This window comes from Phytophthora sojae (genome assembly GCF_000149755.1).
Source record: "Phytophthora sojae unplaced genomic scaffold PHYSOscaffold_30, whole genome shotgun sequence".
Taxonomy (NCBI): domain Eukaryota; phylum Oomycota; class Peronosporomycetes; order Peronosporales; family Peronosporaceae; genus Phytophthora; species Phytophthora sojae.
The window spans coordinates 26,167-50,819 of NW_009258144.1; the positions used below are offsets into that span (position 1 = coordinate 26,167).

The 24,653-nt window shown below is 54.9% G+C and overlaps 11 protein-coding genes across 11 annotated transcripts; 1 reads left to right on the top strand and 10 right to left on the bottom strand.

Moving 5' to 3' along the window:
• Positions 1-7,975: 7,975 nt before the first annotated feature.
• On the bottom strand, positions 7,976-8,248 carry PHYSODRAFT_406126 (hypothetical protein; the record flags this gene model as incomplete). Its single annotated transcript, XM_009541729.1, has 1 exon — positions 7,976-8,248. A coding segment is annotated over one exon (273 nt), but the record flags the coding sequence as incomplete, so codon positions are not given.
• Positions 8,249-8,448: 200 nt separating this feature from the next.
• On the bottom strand, positions 8,449-9,293 carry PHYSODRAFT_343192 (hypothetical protein; the record flags this gene model as incomplete). Its single annotated transcript, XM_009541730.1, has 3 exons — positions 8,449-8,512; positions 9,090-9,145; positions 9,183-9,293. 3 exons carry the CDS (start codon positions 9,291-9,293, stop codon positions 8,449-8,451), a joined length of 231 nt encoding a protein of 76 aa, XP_009540025.1.
• A 1,235-nt stretch (positions 9,294-10,528) lies between these two features.
• On the top strand, positions 10,529-10,813 carry PHYSODRAFT_292793 (hypothetical protein; the record flags this gene model as incomplete). The annotated part of the gene is made up of 1 exon (XM_009541731.1): positions 10,529-10,813. The coding sequence occupies exon 1, from the start codon at positions 10,547-10,549 to the stop codon at positions 10,811-10,813; it is 267 nt and encodes an 88-aa protein (XP_009540026.1). The 5' UTR covers positions 10,529-10,546.
• A 368-nt stretch (positions 10,814-11,181) lies between these two features.
• On the bottom strand, positions 11,182-11,694 carry PHYSODRAFT_343193 (hypothetical protein; the record flags this gene model as incomplete). Its single annotated transcript, XM_009541732.1, has 1 exon — positions 11,182-11,694. One exon carries the CDS (start codon positions 11,692-11,694, stop codon positions 11,182-11,184), a length of 513 nt encoding a protein of 170 aa, XP_009540027.1.
• Positions 11,695-11,958: 264 nt separating this feature from the next.
• On the bottom strand, positions 11,959-13,141 carry PHYSODRAFT_343194 (hypothetical protein; the record flags this gene model as incomplete). The annotated part of the gene is made up of 3 exons (XM_009541733.1): positions 11,959-12,216; positions 12,267-12,475; positions 12,661-13,141. 3 exons carry the CDS (start codon positions 13,139-13,141, stop codon positions 11,959-11,961), a joined length of 948 nt encoding a protein of 315 aa, XP_009540028.1.
• A 4,327-nt stretch (positions 13,142-17,468) lies between these two features.
• PHYSODRAFT_412023 (hypothetical protein) lies at positions 17,469-17,984 on the bottom strand (the record flags this gene model as incomplete). Its single annotated transcript, XM_009541734.1, has 2 exons — positions 17,469-17,680; positions 17,753-17,984. Coding segments are annotated over 2 exons (444 nt in total), but the record flags the coding sequence as incomplete, so codon positions are not given.
• A 396-nt stretch (positions 17,985-18,380) lies between these two features.
• PHYSODRAFT_536192 (hypothetical protein) lies at positions 18,381-18,602 on the bottom strand (the record flags this gene model as incomplete). Its single annotated transcript, XM_009541735.1, has 1 exon — positions 18,381-18,602. A coding segment is annotated over one exon (222 nt), but the record flags the coding sequence as incomplete, so codon positions are not given.
• A 1,034-nt stretch (positions 18,603-19,636) lies between these two features.
• On the bottom strand, positions 19,637-20,101 carry PHYSODRAFT_343195 (hypothetical protein; the record flags this gene model as incomplete). The annotated part of the gene is made up of 1 exon (XM_009541736.1): positions 19,637-20,101. The coding sequence occupies one exon, from the start codon at positions 20,099-20,101 to the stop codon at positions 19,637-19,639; it is 465 nt and encodes a 154-aa protein (XP_009540031.1).
• A 389-nt stretch (positions 20,102-20,490) lies between these two features.
• PHYSODRAFT_358112 (hypothetical protein) lies at positions 20,491-21,155 on the bottom strand. Its single transcript, XM_009541737.1, has one exon. It carries the CDS (start codon positions 21,106-21,108, stop codon positions 20,554-20,556), a length of 555 nt encoding a protein of 184 aa, XP_009540032.1. The 5' UTR covers positions 21,109-21,155; the 3' UTR covers positions 20,491-20,553.
• Positions 21,156-21,578: 423 nt separating this feature from the next.
• On the bottom strand, positions 21,579-22,046 carry PHYSODRAFT_536236 (hypothetical protein; the record flags this gene model as incomplete). Its single annotated transcript, XM_009541738.1, has 1 exon — positions 21,579-22,046. One exon carries the CDS (start codon positions 22,044-22,046, stop codon positions 21,579-21,581), a length of 468 nt encoding a protein of 155 aa, XP_009540033.1.
• A 590-nt stretch (positions 22,047-22,636) lies between these two features.
• On the bottom strand, positions 22,637-22,969 carry PHYSODRAFT_308225 (hypothetical protein; the record flags this gene model as incomplete). Its single annotated transcript, XM_009541739.1, has 1 exon — positions 22,637-22,969. The coding sequence occupies one exon, from the start codon at positions 22,967-22,969 to the stop codon at positions 22,637-22,639; it is 333 nt and encodes a 110-aa protein (XP_009540034.1).
• Between the last annotated feature and the right edge of the window lie 1,684 nt (positions 22,970-24,653).

Sequence of the window (24,653 nt, forward strand, 5' to 3'; positions counted from 1 at the left end):
GGGAAATACATTCAGTTTGAGATTTACACTGAAGAGTCTAGGGTTGACTCTTGGAGTCCGTAGGATGTACGGACTCGTACGTTCTGGTATTAGAACGGGCGATCTTAAGCTGAGACTCTGCGAGTCTGTTAAGCTTCCTCTGACGCAAAACTACGGCAGCCCCGCTGTACTTGGTCGCACTTGTAGTCAATCCGACACCTGAGTCTGTATAGACTGACCCTCTGCGGAGAATGGAGCAGTTCGCTCACTTGCCCCCGAACCAGCAGGATGCGCTTAATAAGCTTATGTCCTTGTTGGGCCCGGAGGGTGTGACGCAACTTGCGCAGCAAGGCCCCGACGCGGTGAACGCGCGTCTCGAGGCGTTTTCAAGCTACGAAAATGCTCTGCTAGAGCACCTCCAGCAGAGGATGGCGACGGCCGCGGCGCCCCAAGCGCCCACTTCGTCATCCGACGCGGGAACAAGACCCAAGCCGCTCATGTTGAGCGTGAAGACCTTCGAAGGCAAGGAGGGTGAACGCTTGATGCTTTGGACCCGAGAGGATGAGATGGCTATGAGCTCAGCTCTACTCCGGACGGAGTCGCAGCGTGTGGCACTAGCTATCTCGAAGCTCGGTGGGCGAGCGAGAGAGTGGGCACTTACGTCTGGGACGTCGGTCGAGGTGGCCTTCCCGACGTGGGACCAGCTGAAACAGCAATTGTCCCGAGTGTTTGCTCCGCCTAACGAGGCTATCGCGTGCGCTCACGCTTCCTGGCGACCAGGCAGAGCAAGAAGGAGTTGATGGACTATGTCCAAGAGTTGAGAACTCTCATTGCTGGCATGTCTGCGGACCCCCTGCCGGAAGCAGTCACCGTTACGGTGGCCTCCGCACTGGCGTTGCCAGGACGGAGGTGTTCCGAACCCACCCGAGCTCTTTTGAAGAGGCTGTGAGCGTCGCATTGAATGCGGAACACAACTTTAAGTCATCGAGACTTGGGTGGAATGCGTCTTACGCTAGCGCGTCGAGTGGCCCGGAACCCATGGACCTCAGCTATGCTGAAGACGAAGAAGCCGAGCTTCGTGCTGCTGAGCAGCGTCGCGGTATCCGCAGATGCTTCATCTGTGGTGACACCCGTCACCTTCGTGCTGGGTGTCCGCTGCGCCATCAGCGCCAGGCTTCGTCAAGCCGCTCTTCGAGTTCGAGCCAGGGCTCTGGTTTGTCTCGGGTAAACGAGAAGTCCCAGTAGGCGCGGGGCGGCCTACTGGGGAAGAACTAAGTTCTATTGAGCCTCGGCGAGGTGGATGTCGACAGGACTTAGCCCCGAACAGAGCCGTACTCTCTAACACGGAACGTGTATGCAAGCCGGGCTTGCTAGTTGTCCAAGCTTGGGTGAAGGGCTTCACGAAGCCATGGACGATTTTGATCGATTCGGGAGCGTCGGGTAACTACGCCCGGCGTTCTACGATGGACGGGAGTCAGCTTTATGCTGAGGCGCTGGTAGCGCGCGGAAGTGACGTCGTCACTGTTCGTCTCGCGACGGGCACTCGTGTCACGGTGCCTAAGGTCCCAGTGGACCTGGGCGTGAAGTTTTTGGATTTTGATAGCGTGGAACGCTGTCTGGTCTTAGACCTCGATTCGAGATATGATCTCATCCTTGGTATGGCGTGGCTGGAACGCCACGAGCCTTGGTTCGATTGGAGGTCGAAGACCCTTGGTGCTACGCACTTCTCTCCTGGCGGAGCATTGACGAGTCATGAACCCACCTCTGCTAGGAAGCAGAAGCGCTATTGGCGCGAGCACTGGACCGAGTCGGTCAATGTGCTGGACATCGGAGTTTCCGAGTTGGTGGACACTGAGTGTGTCGAGAACGAGCGTTCCGAGCGTGGCTCGCGGACGGCAGGTGGAGCGGCACGAATTCCGCTGAGCGGGTGTGCGCCTGAGGGCGACGCCCTGCTGCGTGCCAGCGACGGCGCGGTCGACAGGAAGTCGAGTGAAGATGGGCGTTACCCGGATCAAGGATGTGGAGCGGCACTAATTCCGCTGAGCGGGCGTGCGTCTGAGGGCGACACCCTGCTGCGTGCCAGCGACGGCGCGGTCGGCACGATGCCGAAGAACAAGGGGCTTTGCCCGGATGAAGATCGTGGAGTGGCACGTAATCCACTGAGTGGAGGCTGCGGGTCGTGCAGCTCTTCGCTAAGTGTCGGTAAAGACACTGGAGCTCCCCTGGAGCTGAACGAGGTGGTGACACCTGGCGTCAAGTCGCACGCGAAATCACGGAGCTCTTCAGGGCGGACGGTGTCCATGAAGAGGAGGCAGCGCCGCAAAGCGCTGGCTGTGAGACGCAAGGCGTCTGTGATCTCACGAGTCGAGAAGGGCGTGTTGAGCGGTGAGGCTCCACGCGAGAGCGAGCAGCTCTATACACTCGTGAATGGAGTGACGGGCGACGTCGACGGAGGTATCAACCTCGACGACTTGCCCTCAATGTCTGCTCTCCTGGAGCTGGACGAGATGTCCTTGGCCGAGTTCGGCGAAGCCGTGAAGGCTGGAGACTTGGCTGAGGTAGTCGTCATACGACCCGAAGAAGAGTTGAACTCGTCCTCGCTTCTGGATGAAGCTGTCCTGGAAGCCACCAAGAAGGCGCTGAATGCGCGGAGCGGGTCGGCGATCCTGAAGGACCCGTCGGATCCCTTGTATCAAGTGGTAAAGGATTACCAGGACGTGGTCTCGAAGGAGCCGCCCTCGGGGCTACCTCCGGATCGAGGTGTTCGACACGAAATCGATCTCGTTCCGGGAACGAAGTACTGCGTGACGAGGCAATGGCCCTTGCCGAAGGAGCAGTGTGGCGTCATTGACGCGTTCTTCCGTGCGAAGCATGAGGCGGGCATGGTGCGTGAGAGTAAGTCTCCACACTCTACGCCGACATTCTGTGTCAGAAAGCCGAATGGCAAGCGGCGTATCGTGCATGCTTTCAACAAGCTAAATGCCGCTACCATTCCGGCGCAGACGCCGATTCCTCGGAAGGATGTTCGTCAGAACAACATGACAGGATGTACGATGTACAGTGCGCTCGACTTGGTCGGTGGATATTACCAATTGCTCATGAGGACGAGCGACATTCCCCTCACTGCGGTGAGTACTCCGAGCGGTATGCTCTGGGAGTGGTTGGTGATGCCCCAAGGGCTTTCGAGCGCGCCAGTGACGTTTAATCGTCTTGTGACGCAGCTCTTCAGGCCCCATCGGGCGTACGCGCAAACGTACTTCGATGACATCTTTGTCCACAGTCGTGCGGAGCACGGAAAGACTGATATGGAGAACCATGTGGAGCACCTGCGTGCTGTGCTTGAATGCATGCGTCAAAACAAGTTGTACGCCAACATTGACAAATGCATCTTCGGAGCGGAAGAGATCCCCTTCTTAGGGTGCTTCATCGGGAAGCGTGGCCTGAGGGCCGACCCGGTCAAGGTCAAGACCATTGTTGACTGGCCGGTTCCCAAGAACCAGAAGAATCTTCGCAAGTGGCTTGGCTTGGCCAATTACTTGCACAAGTACAGCGAGAACTACGCTGAGATGGCTCGGCCACTCTCCAATCTCCTGAAGAAGGATGCGGAGTGGTGTTGGGACACCGAGCATCAAGATGCATTTGCGGCAATTAAGGACAGTCTCCTTCATGCGCCTATTCTGGCTTTGCCAGACCCCGCTCGTCGTCTGTGACGCCTCCGACTTTGCCATCGGCTGTGCCCTGCCGCAAGCAGACGCCGAAGGGCGCGAGCGCGTGGTGGCGTTCGAATCTCGCCAGCTGAAGGCTGCGGAGAAGAACTATCCTGTCCACGACAAGGAGCTACTTGCAATGAAGTATGCGCTCGTCAAGTTCAGGGTTCACCTGTTGGGCTCTCAGCCGTTCGTGATTTACACGGATCATGCGTCGTTACGCACTGCGACTCAGTCGCCTCATCTCTCGCAAAGGATGGCCCGCTGGCTGTCCTTCTTCGCGGAGTACAACTTCGAGGTGAAGTACAAGCCTGGTAGGCAGAATGTCCTTGCGGACGCGCTGTCGCGCAGGCCGGATTATGAGCTGGCTCATGTAACGACCGTGACTTCGTCATTACCGGATCTGATCCGAACGCTTATGCCAAGGACGACACTTGTGTCGCGTTGCTGAAGGCTCTGGGGAGCAAGGAGTTTCCAGACTCGGACATCGAATTGTCAGCGCGGCTGCGCGCGCGGCTACACCGTTATTCCCTCGATGGAGGCCTGTTGTTCTACAACACCGGCCCCAAGGATACGCCCCGCGTGGTCATCCCTCATGATGAGGAGCTGAAGTATCGCATCCTCTAGGAGGCACATGACACGACGCTGGCAGGCCATCTTGGCCGTGAGAAGACCTACAGTTCGGTGAGCACCCACTACTGGTGGCCGAAGATGTACAAGTGGACGAGGACCTATGTGCGCACGTGCGAGACGTGTCAGCGAGTGAAGTCGTCACCTCATGCTGCAGCGCCGTTGGCGAGTTTGCCTGTCACTTCGGGCTGCTGGCAATCCATGAGTATGGACTGTGTTTGGCCTGCCGGCGGACGCGACAGGCAACACTGGAGTCGTGGTCTTCGTGGACCGACTGAGCAAGATGGCTCACATTGCGGCTGTGCCGGACACCATCGATGGTATAGGTACAGCAACGCTGTTCTTGGACCGAGTGTTTCGACAACACGGACTCCCGGAGTCGATTGTCTCGGACCGAGACCCCCGCTTCACGGGCCACTTCTGGAGCGCGGTCTTTGCGGTTCTTGGCACCAAGCTGGACATGTCCACGGCGGACCATCCGCAGACCGATGGTCAGATAGAGCGCGTGAATCGCGTCGTCGAGGACGTGCTCCGTAGCATTTGCGCTGAGACGCCGAAGCGCTGGAGCGCCATGCTGCCACTCGTTGAGTTTGCGTTGAACAACGCCGTGTACGCCTCGACAGGCTACACGCCGTTCTACGTGAACAGCTTGTCTCATCCCCGCGTCCCGCTGACGCCGCCACGTGGTGGCCTCGGGCTTGGTGGGGGAGGAGAAGCCGATTTAGCTGATCGGCTAGCCGATGCCAGCCCGGCTACTGTTCGTAAACAGGTTGACGCTTTCTTGTCGACGCGTCTGAGTGTCTTACGACATGTGCGTGACGCAATGGCTGAGAGCCAAGACAAGCAAAAGGAACATGCAGATGCCAGGGGTAGAGGCAATGTTGAAAGTTATAAGGTCGGGGACCTGGTGTTGCTTAATGCAAAAACCCTACCTACACAGGCAGTATCAGCCGTCTTCAAGACGAAGTTGCGCCCGAGCTTCATCGGACCTTTCAAAGTTGTGGCCAAGAAGGGCCTTGCGTACACGCTCAATCTTCCGAAGAAGATGCGGGCGCACCCCGTCTTCTACGTCGGCTTACTCAACCCGTACCAGGACCCGATGCAGGTGCAGATGGAGGCACCGAGGGTGACGAGGTCACAGGCGCGGAGGTTGCGGTCGTCGAGGACGCAGTCACCGGCGTCGAAGACGCGACCATCGACGCGGACACCGCAGGCACAGGTGGGAGTGCCGCGGGCACTGCAGGAGCCACAAGCGCAGGAGGCGCAGCAGGCGAGGCCTGCATGCGGGCCAGGAGTTCGAGCTGGCCCTGGAGCACAGCCTGGTGCCGCTGTAGCTCCGCGAACTCTTGAGCGTGGCGCTCTTCGCGGTCGCGAAAGTAGTTCATCCACCCGTTCAGGCGAACGAAGTCGTTCTCGAAGGTCCCAAGTCGGTCCCAGACCTCCCGAGGCACCCCAAGCCACTCCAACTGCTCAGCGAGCCTGTCGAGATCAGTCACACAACGTGCCAGACGCGCGTCGATGTCGTGGACGTGGTCCCGAAGGCGATCCGCTCGTTGCCGAGTCTCGTGCAACTCGTCGAACGTCGCGAGGCGGCTTGGCGCGTCCTCTACCGGCGCTGCTCGATGAGCATGGTAATCTGCATTACCATGTGGAGCGCCTCCTGGCGAAGCGGCGGTGCCGGGGTCAAAACCAGTATCTGGTGAAATGGCGAGGGTACCCCCACTCCGAGAACTCATGGGAGTTTGAGGTACCCCTCCGCCTGGACTGCCCAGACGTCGTGGACGCTGTGATCAGCTTGATCACCAGCGCCCCGAGGGCCCAAGGCTGGCACGCCGGTCGTCCCGCGCTTCCCGGCAATAAGCTGGGGAGCTGCTGGGTCAGCCATATTGCTCCGAGGCTGACCCTGAGCCACAGCGCTCACTCCCTCGCGGGAAGGAGCGGCTGGAGTGCTCGAAGGAGCGAAGCGCGCAGCGCTAAACTGGATCTGCGGCTGGGCGAGTGCCGAGAGGCTGCGCTTGGCTCGGACCTTCGCGAAATCGAAGCGGAGCTTGCGTTTAATGCGAACATCCACTTCACTGAAGCTAGCTCGGAGAGCGTCCATGGAGCTGAGCTTTCGGCTGTGCTCGGCTCAAGACTCGAACTGAGCTTCGTACTCAATTGAGTCTTCCCCCGGGCTAAGTACCACCGGGTACGTCCGCATGGCGGGCACGGACTTCTGCTGGGCTTGCAGCCGCAGCCTCTCGCGATACTCCGCGACAGTCGTAGACTGTGGAGTGAGGAGCCGCTCTCGCAGAGACGTACGCAGTGCGAGCTCCTCCGGAGTACAGGCCGCGGGCCCAATGGTGTGCAGCGCGAGAGACTGCTGGAACGCCTGGCGACAAGCCTCCGCGGGGTCGCGAGGCCGGAAGCCGTAGTCGGCAGTGCTGGTGTTCAGCAGAGACCGCAGCTCGGGGCGCTGGGAGTGCGTGGGAGCCATCTGCGCCGCAACCTGCTCGGACTGAGCTTCGTCCAAAGGGTTGGAGATGACGGGCCCAGGGGCACGCCCTCACCACGAGGTGGCGAATACCGTGGCTCAGTGAGCGTGCGCAGCTCGTAGAGGCCGGAAGAGCGTTCAGGGAACGGGTTCGGAGTTCGCAGCGGTGGTCGCGGCTCCTCCCTCGACGGCGCAGCGCGCTCTGCAGGTGGACGGCTCGGCGAGCGCACAGGAGACGTGTGCGCTGGGAGCCCTTGATCGCGACGGCTCGGAGAGCCAGCTGGGGCCAGCGAGCCTTCTTCACGGCGTGTCGACGGTGTGGGCGAAGCGTTGCCGCGGCTCGGGGAGCGGCGCGTGAGTGGGGAAGCATCCCCTCGGTTCGGAGAACCCTCCATGGACTCGTCCACCTCGCCCTCTTCACCAAAGCGTTCCCTAGGATCCATGATCTGACGGGTAGGTGCTCGAGGAGTGCTGGGGCTTGCGCGCTGCGAGCTGCGCTGCAGGCGTTGCGCCGCGAAGTACTCGGACACCGAGAGCCTGGAAGGCGTCGAGGGTGTGCGCGCGGGCACTGGCGATCGCGGAGGTGCGGAGGCACGCAGTGCAGCAGCACGAGAGTAGCGAGGCTCCGAGGCGGATCTCGCGAGAGGCTGTCTGCGGTCGAAAGACCAAAAGGCTTTATGACTTGAAGTCATGTGAGGGCGCGTTGCGCCGAGAAGTTCTCAGAGAAGTCCACGCGATGTGGATTGACTCGTTCGAGAACGAGGCTTGACGGAACAAGACTCGGTGGTTGACCGTTAAGCGTGAACACCCGTGTCCACAGTTTGGTGGGGGAGGGTGTAACGGGGTTACACGAGAGTTACCCGAAGGGTTACGAAGTGGGTACACACTGTATAACCTAAATCAGTATGAGAATCAGTACATGGCTTCAGAGCCACTGATTATGTATATGACTAGGGTTCACTATGCTAGATAGTGAACCGGATACATTTACACCGTAGGCGGCTTTGCCGCAATAAAGGGAAATACACTCAGTTTGAGATTTATACTGAAGAGTCTAGGGTTGACTCTTGGAGTCCGTAGGGTGTACGGACTCGTACGTTCTGGTATTAGAACGGGCGATCTTAAGCTGAGACTCTGCGAGTCTGTTAAGCTTCCTCTGACGCAAAGCTACGGCAGCCCCGCTGCAACGCTCCTGATTGGCATCGAACAGCCGCTTCAGCAACTCCTCCTCCGTGAGACGGATGAAGCGATTGTAGAGCCGTCGCTTCAGCGTCTCGAAGTCACCGAACCGTAAATTCAGGCCCCACCGTTCAGCAACCCAACCGTTCATCCGTGCCGCAAACATCCTCAGCCGTACCAGATCACCAAATCCTTCCGTAGCCGTCTCAAAGCACCACCAGAAATCTCTCGCGCGCTCCGTACTCGCAGTATCTGCGTCGAAGAACGGAATCAGCTTCAGCATCGTGTACTCAATGTCCAGCATGTCGTCCTCGTAGTAACCTTCCTCACCAACAGCACCTTCATCCACATACGCTCCAGTCCCAAACCACCGTCCTTCACCGTCGCCCACATCACGCTCAGCAGGCTCCGCCCAGGTACGGCTCGCATACTCCTCTTCGTAGCGTCCGCTCATGCTATTCAGTCCGCTCGACCTCTTCCTCATGTCTTCTTCTTCACGCCGCCGTCTCCTCGCTGGTCGTCCTTCTTCAGCACCGACAGAGCTCTCCAAACCGTTCCAGCTCACCAATCACCGTCTCCAACATGCGGATCTTCACTCGTACAACGTCCTTGTCAACTACTCGAAGCGTTTCTTCACCGTTATCTCCTTAGTCCGATTCCTCCAAACGGACCGACCGTTCCGCAGCCCTTCTTCACTCGGGGGGAACACAAACTCCAATCTCAACTCAATCAGGCCTTCAACGCGACCAATGCGTGGCCTTCGACTCTCTTCTTCAGGATCTTCACCAACTTGACTCCGATAAACCGACCGTTCCAAAGCTTATGCACCAGACTTCCACGAGATCTCCGCACCGTTCTTCTCCTACGACGAACACCAACACTCACTCCCCAGCACAGACGACCTCTCCGGCGACGACAATACCCTGCTTCTCCACCACGTGTCGCGAGTCGAATCGGGTCGGGCACGGTCGCCGCCGTGGGTAGCGAGGCACGAACGGTTGAGGAGGATTAGACGGACAAGCAGAAGCAGCTAAACACGGTTCAATATGCAAAGCGTTCTGACTTGTTAGACCCAAAGCAAATTCGCGACTGTCCTGACTAACCTGGCACGGAGCGCTCACTCCGTGCTCTTCTCGCCCTTGCTCTTCTCGCCGAGCTCGGCCGGTCCGTCCACCGACTTCAACCGCAGCATCTCCACCTTGGCTTCCCTTCACCCCCTCGTCCTTGGCTCGCCTCACACGCTCGCCTCGAGCCACGCCGGCCCCATGACCTCCGTCCTGATCCCCGCGTAGGCGCGCGTTCGCCGCATGCGCCGCAGCTTCCATGGCGGCTGAGCAGGCCGCGGAGCCACCACTTCGCCCGCTCGTGCCGATTGAGTTCTGACACGGCGGCGCCCAGTTGCGATGACTACTCTCCCTGCTCCCGTTCGCCCAGTTGTTCTCCCGCAAGAACGTCGCATACGGGACGGGGCACCGAGGCCAACGGCCCCGACCGTACCCGGTACAGTCCTCCACCGTTCCACCGTTCCTACTCGTGACATGGGTCCAACAAGTGGACTACCGGTAGGGCTCCACATTTTATCCTGGTTGTAGTAAATCGACGCTTGGTGTTATTCTACTTCGCTACGCATATTATACACCACGACAACTGTGCACGCTATTGAGCCGTTTTTAGTGGGTGAAATAAACGAGAAACAAAGTCGTGCCTCCGGCCCGACAAGGCTCTGAAATTTGCGGTTTTCAGTAGATTTTGATAACTAATCAAAACCAAATACTAAGTGATAGATTACGAGCCACTGTTGCCTGCTCCGAAGGAACCTCAACTTTGTTTGCGGTTGGTAAGGGGGTATTTAATACTCTCCGATCCACAAAAGTAACGCGAAGGCAGCTCGGAGGGAGAGTCTCCCAATGCAGATCAAGGTTTTTTGTCACCAGCAAGCATTAGCTTTATTGTGCATTTCGAAGTATATTCATCGAGCTATTGTGCTTTGCAGATAAAATGTCGCCCCGTTTTATGACCCAGATCGAGGTAGGCCGGTCCACAAATCAGGGCACAAATCGGAGGGGGTAGCATGGACGATCTCGATTTACTTAGATCGACCTCGAATTACGCTTTTGAAAACGCAAAAAGGATCGATTTACCGTAGATCGACCTCGTTCTACTCAAATCAACCAGCAGATCGACCTCGAGCCCTGATTTGGATTGGCGTAGATCGAGTTATTAGCCGGCCTAAATAGATCGATCTGTCCCTTTCTTTGACCTCGCTTTATTAAATCGATCTTGATTTATTATAACTCGAAAGTCAAAACGACAAAACGTTTGCAAAGCACAATACATGTAGTTACACTTCTAGTTACACTTCTGCAGCCACTATAGAAAAAGGCAAGCGCCTTGATCATGTGCCAAATGATTACCAAGTGGGACAACAGGCATTGCGATAAAATTTGGCACTCCTCGGGTGGTAGGTGCCGTGAAGCCCGCCTGAATGTTATCAGTTCGCATTTTGCTCCAACAACACTCAGTTACACACCGATCTTGACGAGTTACATAGACAACTGGTATGCGTGCTTTCTTCATCATGGCTCTTAACTTAATTGCTAGCACCAATACTGCCGCGGCGTCGACCACGCAAGCAAATTCCAAAATATTGACCCAAGCTGATACCGAAGTGAAGCCCAACAACGACCGATTTCTTCGGGTGGATGCGACGGTTAACGAGATTCTGGACACGAAGGATGAAGAGAGGGGAATCGCGGATGCTTGGCACCGGCGCGAAGACCTGGATGAAAGACGCCCGCCTAAAGTCCACCGTGTACTGGAAAACCAACGCTGCAGACCTGGATAAAGGTGCGAAGAAGCTCGCTCAGAAGGAAATCAATCCCGATCAGATTTACACCATCTGGCAACTCGGCAAGCCAAGCAATCGAATTGACAAGAAAATCCCTTCCAAGGGGGAAGCACTACGACCAGTGGATGAAGGCGAATCCATCTTGGAAATCCCAAATCGGCTTTCCCGAAAGTTTTACAGCGAAAGTCGTGCCTAGTAGATGAATGGCTTCATGTGCCGGCGTCCCTAAGGCAGGCCACGTCGCTACGAAGAAGATCATACAGAAATGTTTGGCAAACTCTTTAGATGCTCTTAGGCCTGCTGGCTAACCCATGTTAATGGTGTTCGTGATTTCTTGATATGAAAGTTTTCTCGTTCGTGTAGCGTTATGCTTGCTTGTATGGGGGGAGAGTGTCTTGCGGGCCGAAGTCGCAGGTACCGGGCTTATAGCTCTTGATGTGCGTAGCGATTTGCGCGAGTGTGCAGCACGGGAACCAAAAGGATGCGCAGTAGTCCTCGCAACAGCCACCAGGGATCTTGAAGCGCTCTCGGGTGAGTTGACGTAGCTGCCAGATCCACACAAAGAGGATCGCGTGTGCAATCCCACAAGTGAACGAGAACAACAGCACAAGAGTGATCAACACGCAGGTGTAAGTCGTCAGCCCCAGTCGAGCTGTGATCTGCGCCACCGAGACGCAGGGGCAACACGTCGCCATGAGACAGTTGGGGACGCAGTGCGTGCAGCAGCCACAGAACTGCGCTTCCCATTTGCCGAGCATGATCCCGGACGGGTCCTTGTCTGGCTTCGGGTCTTCGACCGGGATCGCCACCGCTACTTCCGTCGGCGATGCATTGGGCTTGGTGACATCATCAACTGGAACCGCGTAGGGCGCCTCCATGCTGCGCAATAGATCAGGGCTATCGGGAAGCTTGCAGAATGCTGGAATAAAGCTAGCTTGAGCGCTGGTTGCATCGAAATAGGCAGCAACTTCGCATCCTGGGATCGAAAAATTGTCATCAAGCCTTCAAATAGCGAAAGAGAAGTTCTTATTGAAGAGATAAATGGCTGACAACAGCTACAGATAGTTAGGAGTCGGTTGAATTGTTTCGTTTCGAGTTTACTAGTAGTTTTCTATCTTGTGTATGGCGGGATCTGTTGGGCTCTAAGCGCGCTGGTAGGCGGCCAGCGTGTCCTGAGGTCCAAAAGAGCAGTCACCCGGCTTGTAGCTCTTGATGTGCGTGGCGAGTTGCGCCATGGCGCAGCAGAACGAGACCATGCAGTCTCCGCAGCAACTTCCGGGGATCTGGAAGCGCTCGCGCGTCTGGGTGCGCGCCTGGCAGAGCCAAATGGCGCCGACAATGCCTCCCACGCCACCCGAGAGGACGAACAGCAGGATGAAGAGCACGAGCGCGAGGTCGTACTGCATCATGCCGAGATCTGGGCCAACGAGATGCACGGGCAGCACGTGACCATGAGGCAGTTGGGCACCATGTGCGTGCAGCAGCCGCAGAAGCCGACTTCCCACTTGCCGACCGTTATGCCCTGGTCGTCCTTGGAGGTCGGCTCGTCCTCGACGTGGATGGCGTAGGGAACATCCTGCTCGCCACCCATAGTGCACTGGAATCGCTTCGACTTGGTCCTTGTAGTGGCGTCCGAATTGTGGAATGAAGCCTCAAGGCCTTTGAGTCAGAGGACGGTGGTGCCGCCTCGAGCGATCGAGCACAATGGGTACATGGATGCATATCATACGTGGCGCTTCGAATAGCAAAATTTTAGCTTCAACACCCCTCCAAGATCGTGCTGGACTTTCAAAGCAAAAAAGGATGTGTATGAGTTTATTTTTAGGTAAATGCAGCTACCTTACGGTTGATAAATGTCTTCTCGGTCTCTTGCTGTCGCGTTAGCCGCGCGCGTAGGCCGGGAGTGTGTCTTGCGGGCCGAAGTCGCAGCTTCCAGGCTTGTAGCTCTTGAGGTTGTGCCATGGCGCAGCAGCCCCAGCAGAAGGAGGCCAAATAGTCGCCACAGCAACCGCCGGGGATCTCGAATCTCTCGCGCGTCTCCTTCCGCGCCATGCAGAGCCACACAGCAGTTGCACAGCCACCGGTGGCGGGCAAGAGCACCAGGTAGACCAGCAGAGCACAGCAGTACTCCATCATGCCCAGGCGAGCCGAGATTTGAGCCATGCTGACGCAGGGACAGAACGAGGTCATGAGGCAGTTGGGCACGCAGTCGGTGCAGCAGCCGCAGAGGCCGACCTCCCATTCTCCGGTTGTGAATTGGCCTTCGTTCCTATCGACCGCGACTTTGATGGCGTAGTGCTGGTCGTTCTGTGCCGCGGCCGCCATCTTTTGAGTGCTGTGCGTGCTGATAAGCTCGGAGCTGCTTGTTGACTGGCAAATTGCTGAATGGTACAGCTTCCGTATATCAGAGCTCCCCAAGCTCGAGATTGGTTTCGAGCTTAAACCTTTTCGCGAATTACTTGAATTTGTATAGTATACTAGATCAATTGTAGCAAAACTAAAACGGGCCATTCTGGCACGTTTGGTTGTCCCACCCTTGAGGGGGCTAACTATAGAACGGTCCAGATTGGCACGTTTTGGAAGGATGCAATGATTGGCTGAAACCCAATAGTTGACCGAACAATTCGTCTATTGGCTAACAGCGCTTGGTGTTATTTGTAATTATGTGAAAGATAGGCTGGCCTGTTTGCTGCAGCGACGCGAAGGAGGCGTCCACTGCTCGGGCATTCGGTGGACGATGTTTGTGGGCTTCCGAAGGGCAGCAGAAGGAAGATGTTGACCGTCACCCGCATCTGTGCGCCGTCAAAGCGTTTGCATAACCGGAGCTCGCCACCGCGCCCACTTCCCCACGCCGGAGATCCACTGATTAGTCTGGAACGTCGGGGAGCACCATTGGGTTGGACACAGCGACGCCATGAAGATCATGTCAACTACCAAGTTCAGGCCTGCGTACCAAAACCCAATCGAGTCGGTTGTATGTTGGCGCGCACCAGTACATGCCGTGCATGTGGACCGGGAACTCCGTCTGCGTCGCTGAGCTGCATCGAGCTTCGTGCTGAAAACCAGTCCTGGGTGTACAGCCGACGGCAACGTCACGTCTTCCTTCCCAAACCCACCTGCAGCCTCGCAGCAAAACTCATGAAGCCCATGCTGTCTGCCGCTCTACTGGTAGCAAGAGGGCTGGTATACTCCAGCATCCACGTAGCTGAGTTGTTTACCTTTGGACTGCGGGTGTTCTCGATACCCTTGATCAGCTGGGCGCGGGCTTCTGGCGCGTGGTCTATCAGCTGAAGTCGATTTGTTCGCGCAGTTGAAAGTCGTTGGAGTAGACGCAGACGTCGTGGTGGCCTTCTTCAGACATCCTTCATTTTAGATGCATCCGCTAGATACCGGTGCACACATCTTGATTTCAGTATCGAAACAAAACATGGGAAACTATCTTCAACTGAGTATTCAAATTATGGCCTGAATGGATCGGCGTTGGCTTTCGTGCCGCAGTGACAAGAAGAGGCTGCGCACCATAACGATTCTTCTGGCAGCAGGGATCGTAAAGCATGGAGGGTTTTATTTAGCAGCGTGTTCAAGCGGGTGATGAACAGCCTCCACCCCTTGCTGGAGCAGGAACTCAAGCAACGGACACAAGACAAGAACCGCGCTTCCAGCAGGTCCTGAGTGATAGCCGTGGTCAGACTCAGCATGAAGCTTTGGCAAGGATTCAATCGTCGAATTATCGTTCGAGTGAAGCGCAAGCGCTGACGGAGCCTCGGCCAGGACGTGGGTCAACTATACAGCACAAACAGCAGAAGGCACCTTCTAAACGCAAGGTTTCATCTCCAGCGCGAAAGAAGCAGCCTCGCAAGCGACAGCGGAGCTTAGCATCAGCGATGGAGAGTACGACGCCCAGTGGAGCTGGCGGTGCGGTTGGCAGTAGTGCAATGATCGGCCATACTACATCGGACGCTACTGTTGCCCCTCCTGTCGTGACGGAGACTAGTAGTACGCGCGATTCAGCTTCGCCCACTGCCGCAGCAATGCCTCAGCTGTTTGTCGAGAAGCTTGTGGCGTACTCGCCTGCCAAAGAGTCCTGGCTATCAGGCCGAATATTCGAAGATGCAGGAAGTGCTTACATTGTTGGCCGAGTCTCTAGGTTTGATAAGAAGAAAGCGCTGTTTCAGATTCATTGGGTTGACAGGCAGTTCCAGAAGGCCGATAAGTGGATAAGCATGAGTGTCGTTCAGCGTGGCATGGAGAACTATAAAAATGTGATGGCATCGCCGTCTAAGCCGGCCTGGAAGTCCCTTTGTCAACCAGACAGCACCGAATCTGGTATTGTTGAGGACGACAGCGATTTGGAAGAAGTGGAGGAGAGTTTCGAGCGATATGATCCAAAGGTAATTCTTCCATCTTCATTGCCCGAAGTCGAAAGTATCACCAACATGAAGTTCGATCCTACTGCACAGATCAATGGTCCTTCAGACTTATACCAGCATCCGGATGGCAATGTCAAGACGAGAGTTCGCCCTCATTTCCGCCATTTGTTTGAACATTCGGCATCGTCGAGTTTCTTTGCCTATATTCCTGTCTACTACTGGGTTGAAGTTCTGCACCAGACGAACAAGGCGATGCGTGCGCATGAGTTGGAGAAGAAGCTCAGCACCAACAAACCGTTCACCCTACAAGAATTGATGACTTTCCTTGGAATTCTTTTCTTTATGAAACTGGTGGTCAAGGGCGAACACGCCAATTATTGGGGAAGGCAAATAGAAGATTGCATCGTGGGGGGCAACCACACAGGTCTGGATAAGGTGATGGCACTGAGCCGCTTCAAGCTGTTGCGCCAGCATTTCTGTTTCAGGCACGTGCCAAAAGCTGCTCGTGCAGCGAGTGCTGATAGCGGCTCAAGTACCGCGGTGGCTAGTAGTGGGGATACAGCTGAGACTCGCGCCGATCCTGATGCTATTGATATTGACGAGCTGTTGTCGGAAGATGCTACGACGACGAGTAGCTCAACCCAACCTACTGAAAATTCTTCCGTTCCCACCTCGGCATCGAATTCTCAACAAGCTTCGCGACGATCTCAGAATACTGCTACTGCGCCGGCCCCACCGCAGCCAGTGGACCCTGTCAGGAGAATTCGCCCGCTTCTTAATATGCTGAAAATCACAGAAGGGAAGTACGTAGAGGTCGGAAGAGATGTCTCGCTGGATGAGGCGAGCGTCGCCTCCAAAACCAAGTACGGGCGGAGATTGATAATGTTCAACCCCATGAAGCCTGGTGGTAAATACCACTTTCGAGTTTACACCCTTTGTTGTGCCACTACGTGGATAGCCATCAACTTTCGAGTGCACTGTGCGAGCGACTTATCCGATCGGCTGCAAGGCGTTGTATCTAAGGAGACAATCGAAGCACTAAGACAAGAACTGGACGAGTTATCAACTGTCCGAAGCCAGGTTATGGAAGTGGTGAGGCCACTTTATCATACCAATCGCGTGATAAATGCCGACAACTACTACATGTCCGTGCAACTTTTGGCTGCTCTGCGAGTGAAGGGCCTTTATGGCAGAGGGACTATACGCGGGAATAGCCTGCATTTTCCGCATCATGTCGTTTTGAAGAAGAAGGAGTGTCGTCGCGGGCAGTATCGCCAAGCTCTTTCAGTGGCGCATGAGATGGTTGCTGTGGCGTGGTATGATAGTGCGGTGGTGAAGATGGTGTCGAACGCAGACAAGTCTTCGGAAACGGTCTTAACAAGGAGAGTCGGCAGTCAACTGCAGCCATTCCCTGCTCCACTGCGTGTGTCAGAGTACAACACCAATATGCAAGGTGTTGATAGGCTGGACCAACTACGTGAACGGTTCTCTTTGGCCGACGGTCACACTTTCAAGAAATGGTATAAGAAGCTGGGGATGGCTTTTGTGGATATTGCCAGAGTCAATGCCTACATGACCAGAAAGTTGACTATTGACGTGACGAGAGATCGTGATCCGCACCGTTCATTTGTTGCAGAGCTCGCGGAGGAGCAAATTTCAGGGAAATGGATGGAGGCACCTAGTGACAGAAGAATGTTCTACTCCGCCCGAGGAGAGTCTGGGGTTGCGGCCGCAGTGGAGGCTTCTGCTATGTGGCATTGTGGGGGCGTGGAACCTTCAACCATGTCCAGCCCTCAAAAATCGTGCGTTGCTCTCAACTCGAAGCAGATTTTTGGAGACAAGATGCGGAGAAGGCATTGTGTGGTATGTCGATGGGAAGATCGGTTTCCAACAGTTGTCACCGACCACTGTACGCTCCACGGCGTGAGCCTCTGTCAAATTGTCCATACAACTGCTGCGAAGCCATACTTCTGCCAACAGCCCACTTGGACTTGTTGGGAGTAGTACCACAAATTTTACTTGCGCGAAAACCTATTCTCAGCCAAAGGAAGACGCCCAATTTGTTCATTCAGCGTCGTCGAGCCGAAACAGGTCCAACAAGATCAACGCAAGATGAACAGTCTGTAAATGTATAATGAAATCAAGATGAATGCTTATCTTTTCAGGCTGAGAACACGTACAGCTCGGTCTTTTCTGTATAGAGATAAACTGTTGCTGGTTTTGATGACCAGCTCACCAGCACTTCGACTGATGTTTGCAGCTTCCAGCGAGAAGCTGTTTGTGCACGTGGGACTGTGCCGTGGGCAAATCTCACTTGTGAAGGCAACAATCCACGCGTCCGTCATGTATACAAGCTCACTTGTGATATGATTTGTGGTAGAAGGCTCAAAGCGCGAGTTGTTGGCAAAGACGATTGTTGCGCTGGAGAAAGGGTATATCATCGACAGCTCAATTCGCTCCACATCTTCAGCATACACCTCCACGTTTTGTAGGCCTGGCCATTGCACTACATGCTCAACCAGTATCCCATTACAACGGTCAACCAAATCACGTCGGACTTCAATACCAATGCTCGCGCGAACTGATGTCGAAAGAACAAACTGAGCCATCACATTGCCAACACCAGAGCCGATATCCATAAACACATCGCCAGCCCCAATAGTTCTAACCCGTTGTATTGCCGCAATAAAGGCTGCAATCCCACTGGGCAGTAGCTCACCAGCATTCAAATGGGGCGCGCACGAAGGATCGATGACTTCTTGACGAGCTATACAGCTAAACATTGAGACCACAGCTTGCGTTGCAGCCGTAGTCGTCAGGTGCTCTGGTATAAACGAACGCAAACGCTTTTGACGGCGCTCTTCAGCCCCAGGACAAAAACCAACCACATCACCACCTGTCTCCACCAACGTTACTCCTCCACACCCTGAATCCGATGTCACCGACGATGTATCTGGCGCTAGATGGTGGAGTGAATCGCCGCGTGAAGATCCTCGTGCTTGATCTAACGCTAAATCGCGAGAGCTGCGATCATCTTGCTGCTTTGGCGCGTCCGCTTGACCTGTTGTAGTCTGGGTGAGCCGAAGTGGGCCAGTATGGCTCTTGTTGCTTTCTTGCTGATGCTGGAGATCGTTTTTCCGTCTAGGCTGGCGGATATGGAGTGTGTGTCCGCTTCGGCGGCCTCGTGTAGCTCGAACAGGAGTGTAAAACGAACGCGGGAACTTGGCCAAGTCGGTTCCAAACGTGCGCTTCAGCGAAGATACTCTTTGGGCAAGCTCCGCAGGAGTTTGGCCCCAACGCTTCATCTTTTGCGCGACGTCCTTCCATGCGATTCTTCCTGTTCCGCGCTCAGCATATTCACGGGCAATTTGCACCAACTGCTTGTCCTCCTCCTCTAAGAATGTTGTGCCCGGCATTCTTCACGGGAGCCCCAAGGGCCGTATGAGTATGGATTTCAGTATGCAAACTTGTGAGCGAGAACATCTGCACATATTTTCGTTTGAGTATGGAATCTTCTGATGGTTCAACGTCACCAGATGCCTATATTTGTAATTTTTGAAAATGAAACGATGAGGTGTGTGCAGGGATTGGCTGTAATTGAACGCAGTGGTCCAGCGAGGGTCGAAGAGTGGTAGCAAAACCAAAACGGGCCATTTTGGCTCGATTGAACGCGATCTCCGATGCAACACTTGGGAAGGCATCCAAAATGGCACGTAAGGGTTAACCCTTTCGCGGCAAACCGGGCCAAAATGGCACGTTTGGATGCCTTCCCAAGTGTTGCATCGGAGATCGTTTAAGCGGGCAATCACCTGCATTGGTAACGCGAGTAATCATGTGTAGGGCGGAAGGAGGACGGTACAAATTTGCACAAGTTTTTGATCCAAAATGAGTACATTGATGAGTACCAAAACAAACTCTAAACATTCGCAGAACGGTTCCGAACGGCTCGTGAATGTTTAGAGTTTGTTTTTGGTACTCATCAATCTACTCAAGACTTGTGTAAGTTTTTGTACAATGGCCCCGGTTACGGAGGTTATTTGCCGCCCAAACGGTGGTCTCATCCACTGAGGAAGCTAGGCAATCAAGGCATCAAACACGCACACTCGCAATTGAACACCCGGATAGTTCCTAGCAGTTGGCACCCAACTCAACGAGGTTGAATGTTTTGAGCGCTGAAATGACAGCTTTCTGGTTGGTGTGTGGTTACGGGTGAGCCCACCGTCCTGCAGCAGCAAGCAGCAAGAACCCTCGTGGAATCTGGATGTACGCGTCGGCAGTGCCAAATGGTTGTGTTGATACGGCCCGTGCCGAGGTGCAAACGAAACAGAAGTCAATACTACCCGGTCCAAGTGTAAAGCATGTATTGCATTAGAACTAATGGACAACGGTCATGCCACTCCTTCAGAAACAAAACGGATCGTTTTGCCGATTGCAGTGTTTCATGAGGGGGTTAGGCACGTTCGTACGGCGGTAGCGTGTTTTGGGCGCTGAAGTTGCAGCTACCGGGCTTGTAGCTCTTGATGTGCGTCGCGATCTGGGTCATCGTGCAGCAGCCGCAGAAGCACGAGGCACAAAAGTCTCCGCAGCAACTCCCCGGAATCTGGAAACGCTCGCGCGTCTGAGCGCGTGTCTGCCAGAGCCAAATGAGACCGACAAGGCTGGCAGTTCCACCAGTGCAGAAGAACAGGAGCACGAACAGCACGAGTGCGATGTCGTATTTCAGCTTACCCAGGCGCGCCGAGATCTGTGCCAGTGAGACGCACGGGCAACAGAAGACCATGCAACAGTTGGGCACCATGTGCGTGCAGCAGCCGAAGAGGCCGACCTCCCACTTGCCGACGGTGATCCCCAATCCGTGCTGAGTCCCCGCGTCTTGGTCAACTTGAATGGCGTACGGCATTTCTTCTCCTCCCATGGTGGCGCTTGTCTTCGATCTCTGGTGGGTAGTTCGCTGCAAGTTGTAGAATGAACCTTCCCTTCGAACAACTTCTGACGACGTGCACCGCATGTCACCCAAAGGTATCAATGCTACTGCAAGCGGGAAACAATCGCTTCCCGGCATTATAAAACACAGCGCCGTACCCCTTCAACCCTGCACAAAAAGCTGGCACGGCTGGCTTGGTGTATACATTTCTGGTGAGTAGATCTCGTGGTCATGATTACCCCACACCGTGACAAACATTTGCTGTGATCAAAAATCAACCATGTTTGAGTACAGTCGCGGCATTCACCATATCCGATGGATAACCTTACTGTATGAACAAGGTTCGGTTGTCTGCCGACGATACAGTGAATAAACTCAATGAAATGTAAATACGTGGTATTACTTAAGTCGAGAACGCCGATGACCTTGTTCCAGCCGTCAGTTTAGCCACGAGTGTACGCCGGCAGCGTGTCCTGCGGTCCGAACGCGCAGCTTCCGGGCTTGTAGCTCTTGACATGCGTCGCGATCTGCGCCAGAGCGCAGCACCCGCAGCAGCAGGACGCCAGGTAGTCCTCACAGCAGCTCCCGGGGATCTGGAAGCGGCCGCGCGTTTTCGAACGTGCCGTCCAGATCCAGATTGCGAACACGATATGCCCGAGGCCCCCAGTGCACGCCACAAGCAAGCCCAGCAGGATCGTGATGGCCAAGGCAACGCCAAAACTCATCATGCCAAGGCGCGACAGCACTTGGGACAGAGAGACGCACGGGCAGAAGGTGACCATGAGGCAGTTGGGCACCAAGTGCGTGAAGCAGCCGCAGAACGGGGCGTCCCATTTGCCGACCGCGATGTCCGAGGTGCCCTTGACTTCGGGGTCTTCCACTTGGATGGTGTAGGCTTGGTCCGCGTCCGCCATGGTCTTGAGCTCTTGAGTTCTTGGAGCGTCCGTGCGGGTAGTAGCTTGCGAGTCGTGGAATGAGACCGAAGGCAGCGATGGCATTTGCGGCCCACGAGTCGACTGTCGAGTCGAACACGCGCTTCTCTACGGAGCATTCAGGGTACATGGTGGATGTCGTTGAAGCGGACAGTAAAACGCCTCCTGTTCCGCATAATATATCGCCAAGATGAGCTGACACGACCCCCTCTCAGGACGTACCGCTTGCAAGCACCACGAGGCGCAATGCTTCACCACGTCTCTGCGAAAGCTGAAGCTTGAATACCACGCCATCGATAGGATATCACACGAAACCATGGCCTATGGCCCGCGAACTGCGAGCATTGCGATCGAACTGCACGCCTAAGTGCATTCAAGGAAGGACCACGCACATCCAGTGGATGATCCACAGGCTGAAAAATGCATGGATGTTTCCATTGAAGTATGCAAACGAAAACACACTACAAGGGAGAGCCACATTGGCCTACGCTCGTATCGCCTTCAGCTATCTCAGCTTCCTTCAGCTCGCGACAAGTTCACGTCCGCGTGTACGCCGGCAGCGTGTCCTGTGGCCCGAAGCTGCAGCTCCCGGCCTGGTAGCTCTTGATGTGCGTGGCGATCTGCGCCAACGCGCAGCAGCCGCAGCAGCACGCGGCGCAGTAGTCTTCGCAGGACCCTCCGGGGATCTGAAAGCGCTCGCGCGTCTTGGAGCGCGCGCTCCAGATCCAAATGGCGAACACGATGTAGCCGATGCCGCCGGTGAAGGCGGCGAGCGCGCCCAGCAGCAGCGACATGAGGAGCGCCGTGGTGAAGTTCATCATGCCCAGACGCGAGAGCACTTGGGCCAGCGAGACGCACGGGCAGAAGGTCACCATGAGGCAGTTGGGCACTAGGTCGGTGAAGCAGCCGCAGAAGCCGACTCCCCACTTGCCGGTGGTGATGCCGGCCGCGGCCCCCTTGGGGTCGTCGATCTGGATAGCGTAGGCTTGGTCCGTGTCGGCCATGGCGCAGGGGTAGAGGGGGTGGTGGCGGGGCTTCGTGTGTGTTGTAAGCTGCGAGTTTGGGAATGTGCGGCGCGAAGTTTGGGGCGTGCTGCATCCACTCGCTGGGTACATGCCGTTTGTGTGAAAATCCGTTGATGTTGAAGTTTCCGCCGCCAAAAGTGTATGTCGCCACTCTATCTTCTCATATCCCGTTAAATCGATCGGTAGGTCAATATCACTTTATAAAGAGATCATTGATGATATCAACTGTCATTTCTTATATCACTTCAACATGGGTGTGCACCCGCTCATGGCCAAACGCAACGGCGGAGAAGTTTTCGCCTGCTTCTGAGGAAGCGGATGTCAGGTGATATCGTATCGCTTTCCAAGCGATCCGAGCTAGGTGTAATTACGTGGGTTTATCCAAGCAGCTTGTTCGCATCGATGGAAACTTATAGAGGTCGTGCTTCGTATTACTTGCTGGACATCTTCGGTTTGTACTGTACTCGGGATACATGCAAAGCCTCACCCTTAAAAGCTCCCGGTCTAGACAACGGGGCTTGCAGTCCGGCGCTTCGTGGAGTACATCACGGCTGCTGCCGACAGTGCTACTAAAGTTTGCGCGCGGTAGGCGTGTCCTTCTGGACACCATTGGCGACTGGGCTCGGAGTCGGGTAGTAGAGTTTGCGAACGGTAGGTGTGTTCTTCATCGCGCCATTCGCGGCAGGACTTGGAGTTGGGTAGTAAAGCTTGCGCGCGGTTGGCGGGTCCTTCTGGGCGTCAACGTTAGCCGAGGCATTGGCCGGAGCGAAGCACAGCGTGGTGGCGATAACTGTAACAGCGACAATGTTGATGAGCTGCATAGCTGGAGTCGATAGCGAGACTTGGTGTGCACGAGGCAAGTTGGGGAATGGCAGTGGAAATGCCACGTGACCACGGCCCATGCCGCCAGCAAAGCCAGTTGTTCTGGGGTACTGAGCCCGGTCACTTGAATCTTTTAGATTAGTTTGTTGGGGCGAAGCCCCCCCCCCCCCCCCCAAAAAAAAAAAAATTGAAATCGCTCTGTTTTATCGCTCTGATTTACTTTCTTTCGATGATTTTATGGATCAGGCTAGGGAAAGGTTTAATGGTTGCCTCTCCCAGTGGCAAAAATGCTGCATTTTACCTCTGTATAAGATCCTTTCAGGCTCACTGTCCGACGGTTCCGAGTGATTATTCATAGAAGTTCAGGGGTTTAGCCTCCAGCAAAGGGTGCGAAAGCCATTAAACTGAGGCCCGTCTTTTAGGAGGCCCTTCCAAATAGGGTATATATGGGCTGTGGACTCTGGAAAGTGGATTTGGCGTAAAACTGCATTGTTTTAGCTTAATGGATACTCTGTTTTGATAAACAAGCGACCCTGTTTTAGCTTCGGAAACGTTGCTGCGCGAAATTGCTAGCTTCGTTGAGGCTTGCATTGGCTGCAAGACGCTAGCTACTCCGTGGAGCCGTGAGCGATGGCGAACCATGCACAGCCGTCACCGCCCGCCACAACCTTGTCACCACCTTGTGTTGTCGACACGCCTTCACGGACCGTCTTCGGGCGCGCCAAGTCAACTGGCCTGCTCCGTGGGTGCTCGTAGACACGCACATCGAGGAAGAGAACCGCGACAACACCCACCGCCAGATCCCCTTGCAATTCGTAGTAGTATCCGCCAAGCGATGACTACTGTGCCGCTGCTGCTTCTGGACGTGGCTGATCGAGGTCGCCTCCGAGCCACGTCAATACTCGCTCGCAGCCCATATTGACGGCCGACCTTCGAGACTGAGACTCCAAGCCGAATCCAACCATGAGGCTTGCCTTGCCAGGTTTTGTTTTCGCGGTGCTTGTACCCAATGTGAACTTGGGTCGACTTGGACGCCTCGCCAACATGCTTTCTTTTTATTATCTTGGCGACATATCGAGATTGTGGAAAAGTGCTATCGTCTTCATTTCCTTTAGAAAAATATTTGCATGAAGTGTAGTTTGGTTAACAAGATGAATGATGCGATCCCTTTCAGTGTCAAACGATGATCGACTCTCTGGGGACGCTGTGAGCTTTTCCAAACTCAAACGATGCGTAAGAACTATATATTCTCTTTTTCTAACGCGGGAAAGAGCAAGGCAAGCATAGGATGCATTTGGCAGTGAATTGGAATGAAATACGACTTTTGAGCATGTAACCCCTTGAACCTTATGAATCGTCATAGCGTAGGCAAGCCTTAACGGAATGCCACAGCGAACGACTTTAAAGTCACTCCTTGTACTTCCCCAGCTCGTGTCCTTTGAAATGATGGGGATAATGTTAGGTACGTTTGGTAAAAAGGATGGACCAAAGTATTCATCAACTATTTCAACCAAAACGATAGGAAGTTCTGATCCAGACACAAAGATCATGTCGTACACAGTAGCGTTCGTTCCATTGCATAGCCCTGCTGTTTGCTCAGCATTAAATGTTAGTGTGACAGGAGCACCAATTGCTAAATTGAGTTGGATTGGTACAACTCGGTCTCTCCTTGGGATCTTTTCTTGTGCCTGATCTAAAAGAGCTTTAACTGTGCCTTGAGGTACTTCTCTATTTGCGATCAAGCGTTTTTGCTTCACATTGTGC

Bases quoted from the DNA above. Each gene is read 5' to 3' on its own strand.
- PHYSODRAFT_358112 (XM_009541737.1), bottom strand. From the start codon at position 21,108: ATGCCATCGCTGCCTTCGGTCTCATTCCACGACTCGCAAGCTACTACC.